General features: G+C 38.1%; 1 protein-coding gene, 23 non-coding genes and 9 pseudogenes across 24 annotated transcripts; 32 read left to right on the forward strand and 1 right to left on the reverse strand.

Moving 5' to 3' along the window:
• Positions 1 to 185: 185 nt before the first annotated feature.
• Positions 186 to 2449, reverse strand: LOC149600331 (uncharacterized). The gene is made up of 8 exons (XM_089860917.1): positions 2229 to 2449; positions 1787 to 2156; positions 1561 to 1725; positions 1300 to 1486; positions 988 to 1242; positions 663 to 828; positions 457 to 605; positions 186 to 400 (listed from the first exon to the last, which is right to left on the reverse strand). The coding sequence occupies exons 1-8, from the start codon at positions 2447 to 2449 to the stop codon at positions 210 to 212; spliced, it is 1704 nt and encodes a 567-aa protein (XP_089717043.1). The 3' UTR covers positions 186 to 209.
• Positions 2450 to 3633: 1184 nt separating this feature from the next.
• Positions 3634 to 3752, forward strand: LOC149600332 (5S ribosomal RNA; annotated as a pseudogene).
• A 137-nt stretch (positions 3753 to 3889) lies between these two features.
• Positions 3890 to 4007, forward strand: LOC149600333 (5S ribosomal RNA). Its single transcript, XR_016378715.1, has one exon. It is a non-coding gene; the product is annotated as a 5S ribosomal RNA (ribosomal RNA).
• A 134-nt stretch (positions 4008 to 4141) lies between these two features.
• Positions 4142 to 4260, forward strand: LOC149600334 (5S ribosomal RNA). The gene has a single exon (XR_016378912.1). It is a non-coding gene; the product is annotated as a 5S ribosomal RNA (ribosomal RNA).
• Positions 4261 to 4622: 362 nt separating this feature from the next.
• LOC149600335 (5S ribosomal RNA) lies at positions 4623 to 4741 on the forward strand (annotated as a pseudogene).
• A 137-nt stretch (positions 4742 to 4878) lies between these two features.
• LOC149600336 (5S ribosomal RNA) lies at positions 4879 to 4996 on the forward strand. The gene has a single exon (XR_016378717.1). It is a non-coding gene; the product is annotated as a 5S ribosomal RNA (ribosomal RNA).
• Positions 4997 to 8209: 3213 nt separating this feature from the next.
• LOC149600337 (5S ribosomal RNA) lies at positions 8210 to 8312 on the forward strand (annotated as a pseudogene).
• Positions 8313 to 8434: 122 nt separating this feature from the next.
• Positions 8435 to 8553, forward strand: LOC149600338 (5S ribosomal RNA). The gene has a single exon (XR_016378913.1). It is a non-coding gene; the product is annotated as a 5S ribosomal RNA (ribosomal RNA).
• A 137-nt stretch (positions 8554 to 8690) lies between these two features.
• Positions 8691 to 8809, forward strand: LOC149600339 (5S ribosomal RNA). Its single transcript, XR_016378914.1, has one exon. It is a non-coding gene; the product is annotated as a 5S ribosomal RNA (ribosomal RNA).
• Positions 8810 to 8950: 141 nt separating this feature from the next.
• LOC149600340 (5S ribosomal RNA) lies at positions 8951 to 9069 on the forward strand. The gene has a single exon (XR_016378915.1). It is a non-coding gene; the product is annotated as a 5S ribosomal RNA (ribosomal RNA).
• A 134-nt stretch (positions 9070 to 9203) lies between these two features.
• On the forward strand, positions 9204 to 9322 carry LOC149600341 (5S ribosomal RNA; annotated as a pseudogene).
• Positions 9323 to 9684: 362 nt separating this feature from the next.
• LOC149600342 (5S ribosomal RNA) lies at positions 9685 to 9803 on the forward strand. Its single transcript, XR_016378917.1, has one exon. It is a non-coding gene; the product is annotated as a 5S ribosomal RNA (ribosomal RNA).
• A 137-nt stretch (positions 9804 to 9940) lies between these two features.
• Positions 9941 to 10059, forward strand: LOC149600343 (5S ribosomal RNA). Its single transcript, XR_016378918.1, has one exon. It is a non-coding gene; the product is annotated as a 5S ribosomal RNA (ribosomal RNA).
• Positions 10060 to 10200: 141 nt separating this feature from the next.
• On the forward strand, positions 10201 to 10319 carry LOC149600344 (5S ribosomal RNA). Its single transcript, XR_016378919.1, has one exon. It is a non-coding gene; the product is annotated as a 5S ribosomal RNA (ribosomal RNA).
• Positions 10320 to 10453: 134 nt separating this feature from the next.
• LOC149600345 (5S ribosomal RNA) lies at positions 10454 to 10572 on the forward strand. The gene has a single exon (XR_016378134.1). It is a non-coding gene; the product is annotated as a 5S ribosomal RNA (ribosomal RNA).
• A 362-nt stretch (positions 10573 to 10934) lies between these two features.
• LOC149600346 (5S ribosomal RNA) lies at positions 10935 to 11053 on the forward strand. Its single transcript, XR_016378920.1, has one exon. It is a non-coding gene; the product is annotated as a 5S ribosomal RNA (ribosomal RNA).
• A 137-nt stretch (positions 11054 to 11190) lies between these two features.
• LOC149600347 (5S ribosomal RNA) lies at positions 11191 to 11293 on the forward strand (annotated as a pseudogene).
• Positions 11294 to 11415: 122 nt separating this feature from the next.
• Positions 11416 to 11534, forward strand: LOC149600348 (5S ribosomal RNA). The gene has a single exon (XR_016378921.1). It is a non-coding gene; the product is annotated as a 5S ribosomal RNA (ribosomal RNA).
• A 137-nt stretch (positions 11535 to 11671) lies between these two features.
• On the forward strand, positions 11672 to 11790 carry LOC149600349 (5S ribosomal RNA). Its single transcript, XR_016378923.1, has one exon. It is a non-coding gene; the product is annotated as a 5S ribosomal RNA (ribosomal RNA).
• Positions 11791 to 11931: 141 nt separating this feature from the next.
• Positions 11932 to 12050, forward strand: LOC149600350 (5S ribosomal RNA). The gene has a single exon (XR_016378924.1). It is a non-coding gene; the product is annotated as a 5S ribosomal RNA (ribosomal RNA).
• A 134-nt stretch (positions 12051 to 12184) lies between these two features.
• On the forward strand, positions 12185 to 12303 carry LOC149600351 (5S ribosomal RNA; annotated as a pseudogene).
• Positions 12304 to 12444: 141 nt separating this feature from the next.
• Positions 12445 to 12563, forward strand: LOC149600352 (5S ribosomal RNA). Its single transcript, XR_016378925.1, has one exon. It is a non-coding gene; the product is annotated as a 5S ribosomal RNA (ribosomal RNA).
• Positions 12564 to 12697: 134 nt separating this feature from the next.
• Positions 12698 to 12816, forward strand: LOC149600353 (5S ribosomal RNA). The gene has a single exon (XR_016378135.1). It is a non-coding gene; the product is annotated as a 5S ribosomal RNA (ribosomal RNA).
• A 362-nt stretch (positions 12817 to 13178) lies between these two features.
• Positions 13179 to 13297, forward strand: LOC149600354 (5S ribosomal RNA). Its single transcript, XR_016378926.1, has one exon. It is a non-coding gene; the product is annotated as a 5S ribosomal RNA (ribosomal RNA).
• Positions 13298 to 13434: 137 nt separating this feature from the next.
• Positions 13435 to 13537, forward strand: LOC149600355 (5S ribosomal RNA; annotated as a pseudogene).
• A 122-nt stretch (positions 13538 to 13659) lies between these two features.
• LOC149600356 (5S ribosomal RNA) lies at positions 13660 to 13778 on the forward strand. Its single transcript, XR_016378927.1, has one exon. It is a non-coding gene; the product is annotated as a 5S ribosomal RNA (ribosomal RNA).
• A 137-nt stretch (positions 13779 to 13915) lies between these two features.
• Positions 13916 to 14034, forward strand: LOC149600357 (5S ribosomal RNA). The gene has a single exon (XR_016378928.1). It is a non-coding gene; the product is annotated as a 5S ribosomal RNA (ribosomal RNA).
• A 141-nt stretch (positions 14035 to 14175) lies between these two features.
• Positions 14176 to 14294, forward strand: LOC149600358 (5S ribosomal RNA). The gene has a single exon (XR_016378929.1). It is a non-coding gene; the product is annotated as a 5S ribosomal RNA (ribosomal RNA).
• A 134-nt stretch (positions 14295 to 14428) lies between these two features.
• On the forward strand, positions 14429 to 14547 carry LOC149600359 (5S ribosomal RNA; annotated as a pseudogene).
• A 362-nt stretch (positions 14548 to 14909) lies between these two features.
• On the forward strand, positions 14910 to 15028 carry LOC149600360 (5S ribosomal RNA). The gene has a single exon (XR_016378930.1). It is a non-coding gene; the product is annotated as a 5S ribosomal RNA (ribosomal RNA).
• Positions 15029 to 15165: 137 nt separating this feature from the next.
• Positions 15166 to 15268, forward strand: LOC149600361 (5S ribosomal RNA; annotated as a pseudogene).
• A 122-nt stretch (positions 15269 to 15390) lies between these two features.
• On the forward strand, positions 15391 to 15509 carry LOC149600362 (5S ribosomal RNA). The gene has a single exon (XR_016378688.1). It is a non-coding gene; the product is annotated as a 5S ribosomal RNA (ribosomal RNA).
• Positions 15510 to 15646: 137 nt separating this feature from the next.
• LOC149600363 (5S ribosomal RNA) lies at positions 15647 to 15765 on the forward strand. Its single transcript, XR_016378347.1, has one exon. It is a non-coding gene; the product is annotated as a 5S ribosomal RNA (ribosomal RNA).
• Positions 15766 to 15879: the final 114 nt, after the last annotated feature.

Raw genomic sequence — 15879 nt, forward strand, 5'->3', positions numbered from 1 at the left:
TGATTTCTAGGATCACTGCTGTGTCAGTTGGACGCGGGGGTTTTATCTTTTGTACTTATCAGTTGTCTTTTTTTTTCTTGATAATTTCACACACGGTAGGCTATGAAGTAGCCTTTTTAAACTAAGTAGTCCTAGACCTCAAATGTGAAATAAATAAATTGACTTTTGTTTAAAATTTTTTTATTTTTGTCATGGTCATAAACAAACAACTATTTTTCTTCCTCAAAACGCCGTCGTTTACTGTAAGATTCGATAGCAAAATCTTTATCGGGATGTTCATGTTTGTGGCACAAGGTTTGTGGTTGTGGGCCTAACACGTTCGCAGTCCGATCCGTTCCTGTAGCATAGGTTTCGGCTCCGCTATACTCAATCACTTGAGCCATTAATCTTTCTACATAATCTAAAAATTCTTACGTTAATGCATTAAACTACTAAGCAGCCACAAGCTTAGCTTACTGTAAGTTGATGCAGCCATAATAGGCCTAACTGAAAATTCACCGGCTTTCGCCTTGGAAAAATAAATATTCCACCTACGAATACCGTCTTTAGTAGTGGCTTGTAGCTTCGAAGAATTTTCATTATAATGAAGGGCCGCCAAAATTAACCTGAAAAAACCTTTTCAATTGAGCTCTTACTAAAACCTAGTAGCTTTCATTATTTACCGCGCTTCCATTCCATGAAACGAATAATGCGTATGCTTAGGAGCAAAATGAATCACTACAGCGTGATAGGCTTCAACAGATGATGTCTGGCAAACTGATGACATTTGTTTTACATCTTCCTGCAGAGACTTCACAATTTTTTGCAAAATAAGGAAAGGTTTTTTCCCTGGAAAATACTGATTATTAGCTAAGCGGTTTTCAAATGTAACGGGCGTAAGTAACACTAAAACTATAGTTATCTTCAAAGATCCTAGAAATAGTTCTTAGTAAATATGCCACGCACTGCATAAACGCAGCCTTGTTGTGTTTCATCGAAATAACAAACCTAATTCCAACCAATATTTGGGTCTTTCCTCGTCTAACTCTCCGTGGGCGCACTCATTGTATGGCATTCCATGATCCTTATGTTGGTTAGTGACATGACGTAACACAGATAACCATTTAGATTTCATGAGTTCACCATCTCCACCACTGGAATTGGCCAACCAATACATATGATTTTGTATACTTCTACTCCAAGACTTAACATCTCGCATGTATTTTTTGGTCCCGCAAGCTTGAGCAATCTTAGATTTCAGGGCTAAAAGAAAGTTTTCACTTACTCGATTGAAGATTTGAGAATTAAACTAATTCTTACATTTCACTAAGTGCCAGCAGTCAAATAAATGCGTTATTCTAGGATAATTTTCCTTGAGATAGCGCCTTACTTGCTTGTGTCTATCCGTAACTAAATACGCCACAGTCATACCTTTATCATATAAATAACTTAGCCCCTTTTTTAGTCCTTCGAGTTCCATCGCTACACTGTTAGCTACTTGACTACTCTATAGGAAAAAAACAAGAATCATTATATATAAAATTCTTCAGGTGTTGTCCAACAGGCGTGGCAATTGATTACCTGAATCAAAACCAAGTGAATTATTTTTTTAATGGAACTCTCTAAGAAACAGTAGCTGCCATATTTAGCAGAAAATCCGGGACTGTCACATCTTCCATCCCCACCCAAGCAAAGAGGTTTCCCCTGCAAGGACTCGAGAAGACATCTTTGTTCGCTCTCCCAGACCTACAAGAAAATTTCTACCATTTTTAATCCTTTTAGCATTTATATAAGAAAGGACACTTACAGTTTTTATAGCTCGCAAAAGGTAGGCTTTTTGAATTCGATAATAAGTTCTCTTATCAAACATTTGAATCCCTATCATTTGCAACATCCTAATGGCTTTAGTTGGGTTCATCCCAGAAAATAAAATAGCTGCGGCAGTAAGAATATTCCCAGCAGGTTTGCGGGATATTTCTGGTTGGCTTTGCCATTTCACTTTGTGATTGTTGCAACATGTAGCCTGTACTATGACCATTGAGCCTTTTGTAGACATGACTGTAGTACATTTAGAGAGGCATATTGCGCAAAACGTGAAAAGTTGTAATAATGCGCTTTCAAACACCATAAATTTGCGCTCTTTAAAGAGATCTTCCCCTTCTTTGAACTGACGTGAACTACACAAATGGTAAAATTCCATCAAGAAGTTTTTCGCCAGGCACTCATTTCAAATAACTATAAACTCATACAGATTGACTTCATCTTCAGATAATTGGGAAGGAGTGTAGCTGGGATCTTGAGAACTCATAAATTCTCCAGCATCTGGGATTTCCTCCTCTTCCTCTTCGTAATCATCATCTTGGTCTCGATTTAGACATTGATGTAGATAATTCAAATCTTCTTCAGTTTGCGTAGATGCCTCTTTAGTCTTTATTGGGTCAGTTTGGGCTACTACAGGTTTAAAATTCATTGAAAACAGGTATAAATTCATTATAGGTTGAGAATAGCAATCGAGGGCCTAAATTTTCATCTCTATGAGATACAATCCTACAAAGTCGTTCATCAGTTTGAACTTTTTTTGACTGAACACCAAGATTTTTAGGAGTTTGCGTTTCTACTGTTACTCTTAGAAGACTAAATTCCTGGCAAGAAAATACTAGATGATGAATATAATTTATTATAATATATCTAATGAGAACATCTTACCATTTCCTTAACTCGTGACGTTGAGGGCTCGTTTATAAAATCAAAAATAGTGGGTACCACATTTGGCAATAAATTACGAAATCCAGGAACTGAGCTAGCACTCAAACTAAATGCAGCATCTCGGTTTCGTACAAAACACTCGGACTCAAAATGTAGAGAACATATTTTGCTTGTTTTTGCAGGCTTAAAACTAGGTTTTTTCATGCTTGCCAACCATTTATTTCTTAGTTCAATATCACTTGGAAAAGAATGAAACGTAAGCCTTTGGCCTTCTCGGTTGGTATTGCTATTATTTCCACAATTTGGAGCGACACACCGATATTTCACTGATTTCTCCATTCTAATAAATACAAGGGGCCTAAAACTTGGTCAAAATCTCTAAACAAACGCACCTAATATACTAAACTTTTGTGAGAAATACCGCCACTAACAAGTAGCAAATTAATCAGCTCAGCTGATAAAAACAGCCCTTGGCGTCGGAGCTCGGGAGTCTCGGGCGCGCGCGCTTGGCTTTTCCGCGAGATGCCGTGAGTGACGTAGCGAGGAGAAATCCCGCCAAAAATCATCTCCGCAAATTTGCTTTTTGCCCCCCAAATTTCAAGTTTTCAAAGTGTTTTTTCTGTGTTTTCCTTCATATTTAAATATTAATCAAGCATATTTTTGGAATCAGAAGAGTTTAAACTCTCAAAAAAGTAAGGTTTTCTTTAGATTTGAGATAATTTTTAAATCACGTCACTAACACTTTAAGCAGCGTCGAACGCAGTCAGTACTTGGGAGGGAGACCACTTAGGAACACTGCGTGCCGTTGGCTTTTTCACTTTTTTTTCCTCTTTTAAATTCCTATAGATATGAAAAAAGCAAACATATTTTCTTTTTGTTATTGTTTTAAAAAGATGAAGGTCAATTTGTCTCACTTAATTTAAATTCGAATTATTATCTAGCACTCTCGGCAACGGCCATATCACGCTGAAAACACCGGTTCTCGTCGGATCACCGAAGTTAAGCAGCGTCGAGCGCAGTCAGTACTTGGGAGGGAGACCACTTAGGAACACTGCGCGCCGTTGGCTTTTTCACTTTTTTTTCCTCTTTTAAATTCCAATAGATATGAAAAAAGCCAACATATTTTCTTTTTGTTATTGTTTTAAAAAGATGAAGTTTAATTTGTCTCACTTAATTTAAATTCGAATTATTAAATAGCACTCTCGGCAACGGCCATATCACGCTGAAAACACCGGTTCTCGTCCGATCACCGAAGTTAAGCAGCGTCGAGCGCAGTCAGTACTTGGGAGGAGACCACTTAGGAACACTGCGTGCCGTTGGCTTTTTCACTTTTTTTTCCTCTTTTAAATTCCTATAGATATGAAAAAAGCAAACATATTTTCTTTTTGTTATTGTTTTAAAAAGATGGTCAATTTGTCTCACTTAATTTAAATTCGAATTATTATTTAGCACTCTCGGCAACGGCCATATCACGCTGAAAACACCGGTTCTCGTCCGATCACCGAAGTTAAGCAGCGTCGAGCGCAGTCAGTACTTGGGAGGGAGACCACTTAGGAACACTGCGTGCCGTTGGCTTTTTCACTTTTTTTTCCTCTTTTAAATTCCTATAGATATGAAAAAAGCAAACATATTTTCTTTTTGTTATTGTTTTAAAAAGATGAAGGTCAATTTGTCTCACTTAATTTAAATTCGAATTATTATCTAGCACTCTCGGCAACGGCTATATCAAGCTGATAACACCGGTTATCGTCCGATCACCGAAGTTAAGCAGCGTCGAGCGCAGTCAGTACTTGGAAACTCTGCGTGCCGTTGGCTTTTTCACTTTTGTTTCCTCTTTTAAATTCCATCAGATATGAAAAAAGCAAACATATCTTCTTTTTGTTATTGTTTTATAAAGATGAAGGTTAATTAAATTCAAATTATTAAATAGCACTCTCGGCAACGGCCATATCAAGCTGAAAACACCGGTTCTCGTCCGATCACCGAAGTTATGAAGCGTCGAGCGCAGTCAGTACTTGGGAGGGAGACCACTTAGGAACACTGCGTGCCGTTGGCTTTTTCACTTTTTTTTCCTCTTTTAAATTCCAATAGATATGAAAAAAGCAAACATATTTTCTTTTTGTTATTGTTTTAAAAAGATGAGGGTTAATTTGTCTCACTTAATTTAAATTCGAATTATTAAATAGCACTCTCGGCAACGGCCATATCACGCTGAAAACACCGGTTCTCGTCCGATCACCGAAGTTAAGCAGCGTCGAGCGCAGTCAGTACTTGGGAGGAGACCACTTAGGAACACTGCGTGCCGTTGGCTTTTTCACTTTTTTTTTCCTCTTTTAAATTCCTATAGATATGAAAAAAGCAAACATATTTTCTTTTTGTTATTGTTTTAAAAAGATGGTCAATTTGTCTCACTTAATTTAAATTCGAATTATTATCTAGCACTCTCGGCAACTTCCATATCACGCTGAAAACACCGGTTCTCGTCGGATCACCGAAGTTAAGCAGCGTCGAGCGCAGTCAGTACTTGTAGCCCAGGACTTTTAGGGTTTGACCTAGAACATTTGAACATAAAGATGAAAATTGGTACATGTGTTGTTTTTGACCCAACAAAAAATATACTAAAAGTCCCCTGCTGTAGAGCGCGAGCTTTCGCCGCCATCTTGGAAAATGGCCGCCGGGAATGCTAGCTACAATGTATTCCTCGTTCTTCTTCAAAAAATATGAAAATTGGTACACATTATTATTGTAACCACTAGAACATCATGGCAAAATTTTATAGCTCTGTGTTCAATAGTTTGGCCGCCATATTTGAAAATGGCCGCCGTTAATGCTAGGTACAGTATATTTCACCATGTTGTTGGAAAATTATGAAAATTGATAGGTATTACAATCAGAGCTTTCTGAACCTCATAGTAAAATATTGAAGCCATTAATCAGATAGTTTGGCCGCCATGTTGGAAAATGGCCGCCATCAATGTCATATAGATACGGTATACGGTTAAAAAATTATGAAAATTGGTAATAATTATGTTGAAGACCGTCTAAGCATCATACTTGAATATTGAAGACGTGCTACTGATAGTTTGGGCGCCATCTTCGAAAATGACTGCTGGAAATGCTAAATATATTTCAAATATATAAATCTTTTTGAAATTCCTTTTTTGAATAGATGATTTTCATTAACGTAATAAACAACAAAAAATGGATATCTCGAAGTCGAAATTATCGACACCATCTTTAAAAATGCCCACATGAAAATCATAGCCCTAAATTCTGAAAGAAAGAAAAGTTATTCTAAGCTGTTATTCTCAACATGTTGATTAGAGAATATGATTTAATATGGGGTTTATACATTCTACTGCTGTTTAAGATTAGAATTTAGACAGATCTCTAGCATTTCATACACATTCATCGTCATCCTGAAGATTTTTCATAATAATTGCATGTCACAACCCTTGATTAGGCGCTACACTTAGCTGGGGGCCTTATCAGCGCCCCTCCCCATCATATTCCAAATTGAACCTGCGGAAACGCCGTCATGGCACACGGGATCAGCCAGTGGGACCGACAAACGCCACTTGAGCAGGTGACAGAAGTTGGACACCGTAAGCGGCGAGCCCATTCAGGAGGTGGTCGGTGACAGGGAAGGATTAAGGCAGCAGAAGACTCGAGGGGACGGGGAAGTTCTCTCCAAGCACAACAGTGACATACGGCCCAAACAAATAGTGTATCCGCGACCCCTAGAGGGTTGCCAATAGCGGGGGCGAGCCAAGGCAACACCTGGGTGGGGGCGAAACGGCCCAGCAAAACCTTCACGGAATGGGGCAAGGAACGGTCTGAACCAAGAGCGAACCCAAGGAACTCCCGAACTGTTACACTGAACACGGGCCCCCTCTGCCACGACAAGTCCTTTGATATAAAAAGGTTAAGAGAGCACTTCTTTCATTTACGTGCTGTAACTGGGTATGGTAATGATAAGGCGTGGTTTAAAATTATGACAGATAAACAGCATGTTATAAATTCGTTGCGCTTTTTTAATATATTGCATCTAAGAAAGCCATAGCTGCTACAGAAGAGAGATTTCTTGTCGATTTTTAGGGTGATAATGGACACGTCAAGCTTCAACTCTGTAGATATTACACGCATAATGGAACCGATACCACACTTACTGTCCAGTCCTCATTTGATCTCGCTAAGCTTCATCCAACAACCGACACCGCAGAACTACATTTTTTCCGAGCGTAACTTCAAGTCCAAAATAGCTAGGAAACAATTTAATCCCATTCACACCGTTCTCCTTCCGGCATCAGAAGATTTTGTAACACTTATTATTGGTACCTGCAGTCTGCAGAACATATGGTATAAAGAACTGTGAATGTAGATGATCCGGATTAGCTTGCTGGGCAATGTGTGGTCATTGTCAAGGTATTAGCGGTAATAAAAAATCTTCAGGATGAAGAGAAATATGAACGAAATGTTAAAAATGTGTCGTAAATCTAATCCTTAACGACACTAGAATGTTTATACCCCATATAAAATGGTTTTTCCTAACCAAAATTCGAGTAATATGGCTTTCCTTTTCTTTTTCCAGATTTTAGGATAGTAATATTTCAGCGACCATTTTTGAAGATGGGTCGATAATTTAGACTCGAAAATAGTTATTTTTATGGCGTTTTATACGTTCATGAAAATCACCTACTCAATAAAAAATATCGAAAAAAATTATATATCGGCAATATATTTGCCATTTCAAGCAGTCATTTTCGAAGATGGCGCCCAAACTATACGTAACACGTCTTCAATATTCAAGTATGATGTTTAGACGGTCTTCAACATAATTATTACCAATTTTCATAATTTTTGAACCATATACTGTATCTAAATGACATTGATGGCGGCCATTTTCCAACATGGCGGCCAAACTATCTGACTAATGGCTTCAATATTTTACTATGAGATTCACACAGCTCTGATTATAATACCTATCAATTTTCATAGTTTTCCAACAACATGGTGAAATATACTGTACCTAGCATTAACGGCGGCCATTTTCCAATATGGCGACCAAACTATTCAACACAGAGCTTTAAAATTTTGCCATGATGTTCACGTTGTACCAATCATAATGCGTACCAATTTTCATAATTTTTGAAGAAGAACGTGGAATACATTGTAGCTGTAATTCCAGGCGGCCATTTTCCAAGATGGCGGCGAAAGCTCGCGCTCTACAGCAGGGGACTTTTAGTATAATTTTTGTTGGGTCAAAAACAACACATGTACCAATTTTCATCTTTATGTTCAAATGTTCTAGGTCAAGCCCTTTTTTGGCCTATCTGTCCTGGCCTATTGGGAGGGAGACCACTTAGGAACACTGCGTGCCGTTGGCTTTTTCAATTTTTTTTCCTCTTTTAAATTCCAATAGATATGATAAAAGCAAACATATTTTCTTTGTGTTATTGTTTTAAAAAGATGATGGTTAATTTGTCTCACTTAATTTAAATTCGAATTATTATCCAGCACTCTCGGCAACGGCCATATCACGCTGAAAACACCGGTTCTCGTCGGATCACCGAAGTTAAGCAGCGTCGAGCGCAGTCAGTACTTGGAAACTTTGCGTGCCGTTGGCTTTTTCACTTTTATTTCCTCTTTTAAATTCCATGAGATATGAAAAAAGCAAACATATCTTCTTTTTCTTATTGATTTATAAAGATGAAGGTTAATTAAATTCGAATTATTAAATAGCACTCTCGGCAACGGCCATATCACGCTGAAAACACCGGTTCTCGTCCGATCACCGAAGTTAAGCAGCGTCGAGCGCAGTCAGTACTTGGGAGGGAGACCACTTAGGAACACTGCGTGCCGTTGGCTTTTTCACTTTTTTTTCCTCTTTTTAATTCCAATAGATATGAAAAAAGCAAACATATTTTCTTTTTGTTATTGTTTTAAAAAGATGAAGGTTAATTTGTCTCACTTAATTTAAATTCGAATTATTAAATAGCACTCTTGGCAACGGCCATATCACGCTGAAAACACCGGTTCTCGTCCGATCACCGAAGTTAAGCAGCGTCGAGCGCAGTCAGTACTTGGGAGGGAGACCACTTAGGAACACTGCGTGCCGTTGGCTTTTTCACTTTTTTTTCCTCTTTTAAATTCCAATAGATATGAAAAAAGCCAACATATTTTCTTTTTGTTATTGTTTTAAAAAGATGAAGGTTAATTTGTCTTGAGCACTTAATTTAAATTCGAATTATTAAATAGCACTCTCGGCAACGGCCATATCACGCTGAAAACACCGGTTCTCGTCCGATCACCGAAGTTAAGCAGCGTCGAGCGCAGTCAGTACTTGGGAGGGAGACCACTTAGGAACACTGCGTGCCGTTGGCTTTTTCACTTTTTTTTCCTCTTTTAAATTCCTATAGATATGAAAAAAACAAACATATTTTCTTTTTGTTATTGTTTTAAAAAGATGGTCAATTTGTCTCACTTAATTTAAATTCGAATTATTATCCAGCACTCTCGGCAACGGCCATATCACGCTGAAAACATCGGTTCTCGTCGGATCACCGAAGTTAAGCAGCGTCGAGCGCAGTCAGTACTTGGGAGGGAGACCACTTAGGAACACTGCGTGCCGTTGGCTTTTTCACTTTTTTTTCCTCTTTTAAATTCCAATAGATATGAAAAAAGCCAACATATTTTCTTTTTGTTATGGTTTTAAAAAGATGAAGGTTAATTTGTCCCACTTAATTTAAATTCGAATTATTAAATAGCACTCTTGGCAACGGCCATATCACGCTGAAAACACCGGTTCTCGTCCGATCACCGAAGTTAAGCAGCGTCGAGCGCAGTCAGTACTTGGAAACTTTGCGTGGCGTTGGCATTTTCACTTTTATTTCCTCTTTTAAATTCCATCAGATATGAAAAAAGCAAACATATCTTCTTTTTCTTATTGATTTATAAAGATGAAGGTTAATTAAAATCAAATTATTAAATATCACTCTCGGCAACGGCCATATCACGCTGAAAACACCGGTTCTCGTCCGATCACCGAAGTTAAGCAGCGTCGAGCGCAGTCAGTACTTGGGAGGGAGACCACTTAGGAACACTGCGTGCCGTTGGCTTTTTCACTTTTTTTTCCTCTTTTTAATTCCAATAGATATGAAAAAAGCAAACATATTTTCTTTTTGTTATTGTTTTAAAAAGATGAAGGTTAATTTGTCTCACTTAATTTAAATTCGAATTATTAAATAGCACTCTTGGCAACGGCCATATCACGCTGAAAACACCGGTTCTCGTCCGATCACCGAAGTTAAGCAGCGTCGAGCGCAGTCAGTACTTGGGAGGGAGACCACTTAGGAACACTGCGTGCCGTTGGCTTTTTCACTTTTTTTTCCTCTTTTAAATTCCAATAGATATGAAAAAAGCCAACATATTTTCTTTTTGTTATTGTTTTAAAAAGATGAAGGTTAATTTGTCTTGAGCACTTAATTTAAATTCGAATTATTAAATAGCACTCTCGGCAACGGCCATATCACGCTGAAAACACCGGTTCTCGTCCGATCACCGAAGTTAAGCAGCGTCGAGCGCAGTCAGTACTTGGGAGGGAGACCACTTAGGAACACTGCGTGCCGTTGGCTTTTTCACTTTTTTTTCCTCTTTTAAATTCCTATAGATATGAAAAAAACAAACATATTTTCTTTTTGTTATTGTTTTAAAAAGATGGTCAATTTGTCTCACTTAATTTAAATTCGAATTATTATCCAGCACTCTCGGCAACGGCCATATCACGCTGAAAACACCGGTTCTCGTCGGATCACCGAAGTTAAGCAGCGTCGAGCGCAGTCAGTACTTGGGAGGGAGACCACTTAGGAACACTGCGTGCCGTTGGCTTTTTCACTTTTTTTTCCTCTTTTAAATTCCAATAGATATGAAAAAAGCCAACATATTTTCTTTTTGTTATGGTTTTAAAAAGATGAAGGTTAATTTGTCCCACTTAATTTAAATTCGAATTATTAAATAGCACTCTTGGCAACGGCCATATCACGCTGAAAACACCGGTTCTCGTCCGATCACCGAAGTTAAGCAGCGTCGAGCGCAGTCAGTACTTGGAAACTTTGCGTGGCGTTGGCATTTTCACTTTTATTTCCTCTTTTAAATTCCATCAGATATGAAAAAAGCAAACATATCTTCTTTTTCTTATTGATTTATAAAGATGAAGGTTAATTAAAATCAAATTATTAAATATCACTCTCGGCAACGGCCATATCACGCTGAAAACACCGGTTCTCGTCCGATCACCGAAGTTAAGCAGCGTCGAGCGCAGTCAGTACTTGGGAGGGAGACCACTTAGGAACACTGCGTGCCGTTGGCTTTTTCAATTTTTTTTCCACTTTTAAATTCCAATAGATATGATAAAAGCAAACATATTTTCTTTGTGTTATTGTTTTAAAAAGATGATGGTTAATTTGTCTCACTTAATTTAAATTCGAATTATTATCTAGCACTCTCGGCAACGGCCATATCACGCTGAAAACACCGGTTCTCGTCCGATCACCGAAGTTAAGCAGCGTCGAGCGCAGTCAGTACTTGGAAACTTTGCGTGCCGTTGGCTTTTTCACTTTTATTTCCTCTTTTAAATTCCATGAGATATGAAAAAAGCAAACATATCTTCTTTTTCTTATTGATTTATAAAGATGAAGGTTAATTAAATTCGAATTATTAAATAGCACTCTCGGCAACGGCCATATCACGCTGAAAACACCGGTTCTCGTCCGATCACCGAAGTTAAGCAGCGTCGAGCGCAGTCAGTACTTGGGAGGGAGACCACTTAGGAACACTGCGTGCCGTTGGCTTTTTCACTTTTTTTTCCTCTTTTTAATTCCAATAGATATGAAAAAAGCAAACATATTTTCTTTTTGTTATTGTTTTAAAAAGATGAAGGTTAATTTGTCTCACTTAATTTAAATTCGAATTATTAAATAGCACTCTTGGCAACGGCCATATCACGCTGAAAACACCGGTTCTCGTCCGATCACCGAAGTTAAGCAGCGTCGAGCGCAGTCAGTACTTGGGAGGGAGACCACTTAGGAACACTGCGTGCCGTTGGCTTTTTCACTTTTTTTTCCTCTTTTAAATTCCAATAGATATGAAAAAAGCCAACATATTTTCTTTTTGTTATTGTTTTAAAAAGATGAAGGTTAATTTGTCTTGAGCACTTAATTTAAATTCGAATTATTAAATAGCACTCTCGGCAACGGCCATATCACGCTGAAAACACCGGTTCTCGTCCGATCACCGAAGTTAAGCAGCGTCGAGCGCAGTCAGTACTTGGGAGGGAGACCACTTAGGAACACTGCGTGCCGTTGGCTTTTTCACTTTTTTTTCCTCTTTTAAATTCCTATAGATATGAAAAAAACAAACATATTTTCTTTTTGTTATTGTTTTAAAAAGATGGTCAATTTGTCTCACTTAATTTAAATTCGAATTATTATCCAGCACTCTCGGCAACGGCCATATCACGCTGAAAACACCGGTTCTCGTCGGATCACCGAAGTTAAGCAGCGTCGAGCGCAGTCAGTACTTGGGAGGGAGACCACTTAGGAACACTGCCTGCCGTTGGCTTTTTCACTTTTTTTTCCTCTTTTAAATTCCAATAGATATGAAAAAAGCCAACATATTTTCTTTTTGTTATTGTTTTAAAAAGATGAAGGTTAATTTGTCTTGAGCACTTAATTTAAATTCGAATTATTAAATAGCACTCTCGGCAACGGCCATATCACGCTGAAAACACCGGTTCTCGTCCGATCACCGAAGTTAAGCAGCGTCGAGCGCAGTCAGTACTTGGGAGGGAGACCACTTAGGAACACTGCGTGCCGTTGGCTTTTTCACTTTTTTTTCCTCTTTTAAATTCCTATAGATATGAAAAAAACAAACATATTTTCTTTTTGTTATTGTTTTAAAAAGATGGTCAATTTGTCTCACTTAATTTAAATTCGAATTATTATCCAGCACTCTCGGCAACGGCCATATCACGCTGAAAACACCGGTTCTCGTCGGATCACCGAAGTTAAGCAGCGTCGAGCGCAGTCAGTACTTGGGAGGGAGACCACTTAGGAACACTGCGTGCCGTTGGCTTTTTCACTTTTTTTTCCTCTTTTAAATTCCAATAGATATGAAAAAAGCCAACATATTTTCTTTTTGTTATGGTTTTAAAAAGATGAAGGTTAATTTGTCCCACTTAATTTAAATTCGAATTATTAAATAGCACTCTTGGCAACGGCCATATCACGCTGAAAACACCGGTTCTCGTCCGATCACCGAAGTTAAGCAGCGTCGAGCGCAGTCAGTACTTGGAAACTTTGCGTGGCGTTGGCATTTTCACTTTTATTTCCTCTTTTAAATTCCATCAGATATGAAAAAAGCAAACATATCTTCTTTTTCTTATTGATTTATAAAGATGAAGGTTAATTAAAATCAAATTATTAAATATCACTCTCGGCAACGGCCATATCACGCTGAAAACACCGGTTCTCGTCCGATCACCGAAGTTAAGCAGCGTCGAGCGCAGTCAGTACTTGGGAGGGAGACCACTTAGGAACACTGCGTGCCGTTGGCTTTTTCAATTTTTTTTCCACTTTTAAATTCCAATAGATATGATAAAAGCAAACATATTTTCTTTGTGTTATTGTTTTAAAAAGATGATGGTTAATTTGTCTCACTTAATTTAAATTCGAATTATTATCTAGCACTCTCGGCAACGGCCATATCACGCTGAAAACACCGGTTCTCGTCCGATCACCGAAGTTAAGCAGCGTCGAGCGCAGTCAGTACTTGGAAACTTTGCGTGCCGTTGGCTTTTTCACTTTTATTTCCTCTTTTAAATTCCATGAGATATGAAAAAAGCAAACATATCTTCTTTTTCTTATTGATTTATAAAGATGAAGGTTAATTAAATTCGAATTATTAAATAGCACTCTCGGCAACGGCCATATCACGCTGAAAACACCGGTTCTCGTCCGATCACCGAAGTTAAGCAGCGTCGAGCGCAGTCAGTACTTGGGAGGGAGACCACTTAGGAACACTGCGTGCCGTTGGCTTTTTCACTTTTTTTTCCTCTTTTTAATTCCAATAGATATGAAAAAAGCAAACATATTTTCTTTTTGTTATTGTTTTAAAAAGATGAAGGTTAATTTGTCTCACTTAATTTAAATTCGAATTATTAAATAGCACTCTTGGCAACGGCCATATCACGCTGAAAACACCGGTTCTCGTCCGATCACCGAAGTTAAGCAGCGTCGAGCGCAGTCAGTACTTGGGAGGGAGACCACTTAGGAACACTGCGTGCCGTTGGCTTTTTCACTTTTTTTTCCTCTTTTAAATTTTTATAGATATGAAAAAAGCCAACATATTTTCTTTTTGTTATTGTTTTAAAAAGATGAAGGTTAATTTGTCTTGAGCACTTAATTTAAATTCGAATTATTAAATAGCACTCTCGGCAACGGCCATATCACGCTGAAAACACCGGTTCTCGTCCGATCACCGAAGTTAAGCAGCGTCGAGCGCAGTCAGTACTTGGGAGGGAGACCACTTAGGAACACTGCGTGCCGTTGGCTTTTTCACTTTTTTTTCCTCTTTTAAATTCCTATAGATATGAAAAAAACAAACATATTTTCTTTTTGTTATTGTTTTAAAAAGATGGTCAATTTGTCTCACTTAATTTAAATTCGAATTATTATCCAGCACTCTCGGCAACGGCCATATCACGCTGAAAACACCGGTTCTCGTCGGATCACCGAAGTTAAGCAGCGTCGAGCGCAGTCAGTACTTGGGAGGGAGACCACTTAGGAACACTGCCTGCCGTTGGCTTTTTCACTTTTTTTTCCTCTTTTAAATTCCAATAGATATGAAAAAAGCCAACATATTTTCTTTTTGTTATGGTTTTAAAAAGATGAAGGTTAATTTGTCCCACTTAATTTAAATTCGAATTATTAAATAGCACTCTTGGCAACGGCCATATCACGCTGAAAACACCGGTTCTCGTCCGATCACCGAAGTTAAGCAGCGTCGAGCGCAGTCAGTACTTGGAAACTTTGCGTGGCGTTGGCATTTTCACTTTTATTTCCTCTTTTAAATTCCATCAGATATGAAAAAAGCAAACATATCTTCTTTTTCTTATTGATTTATAAAGATGAAGGTTAATTAAAATCAAATTATTAAATATCACTCTCGGCAACGGCCATATCACGCTGAAAACACCGGTTCTCGTCCGATCACCGAAGTTAAGCAGCGTCGAGCGCAGTCAGTACTTGGGAGGGAGACCACTTAGGAACACTGCGTGCCGTTGGCTTTTTCAATTTTTTTTCCTCTTTTAAATTCCAATAGATATGATAAAAGCAAACATATTTTCTTTGTGTTATTGTTTTAAAAAGATGATGGTTAATTTGTCTCACTTAATTTAAATTCGAATTATTATCTAGCACTCTCGGCAACGGCCATATCACGCTGAAAACACCGGTTCTCGTCCGATCACCGAAGTTAAGCAGCGTCGAGCGCAGTCAGTACTTGGAAACTTTGCGTGCCGTTGGCTTTTTCACTTTTATTTCCTCTTTTAAATTCCATGAGATATGAAAAAAGCAAACATATCTTCTTTTTCTTATTGATTTATAAAGATGAAGGTTAATTAAATTCGAATTATTAAATAGCACTCTCGGCAACGGCCATATCACGCTGAAAACACCGGTTCTCGTCCGATCACCGAAGTTATGCAGCGTCGAGCGCAGTCAGTACTTGGGAGGGAGACCACTTAGGAACACTGCGTGCCGTTGGCTTTTTCACTTTTTTTTCCTCTTTTTAATTCCAATAGATATGAAAAAAGCAAACATATTTTCTTTTTGTTATTGTTTTAAAAAGATGAAGGTTAATTTGTCTCACTTAATTTAAATTCGAATTATTAAATAGCACTCTTGGCAACGGCCATATCACGCTGAAAACACCGGTTCTCGTCCGATCACCGAAGTTAAGCAGCTTCGAGCGCAGTCAGTACTTGGGAGGGAGACCACTTAGGAACACTGCGTGCCGTTGGCTTTTTCACTTTTTTTTCCACTTTTAAATTCCAATAGATATGAAAAAAGCCAACATATTTTCTTTTTGTTATTGTTTTAAAAAGATGAAGGTTAATTTGTCTCACTTAATTTAAAT

Source organism: Phalangium opilio, unplaced genomic scaffold (assembly GCF_054372755.1).
Source record: "Phalangium opilio isolate 3A_F unplaced genomic scaffold, DU_Popi_V2 ptg000360l_1, whole genome shotgun sequence".
Lineage (NCBI taxonomy): Eukaryota > Metazoa > Arthropoda > Arachnida > Opiliones > Phalangiidae > Phalangium > Phalangium opilio.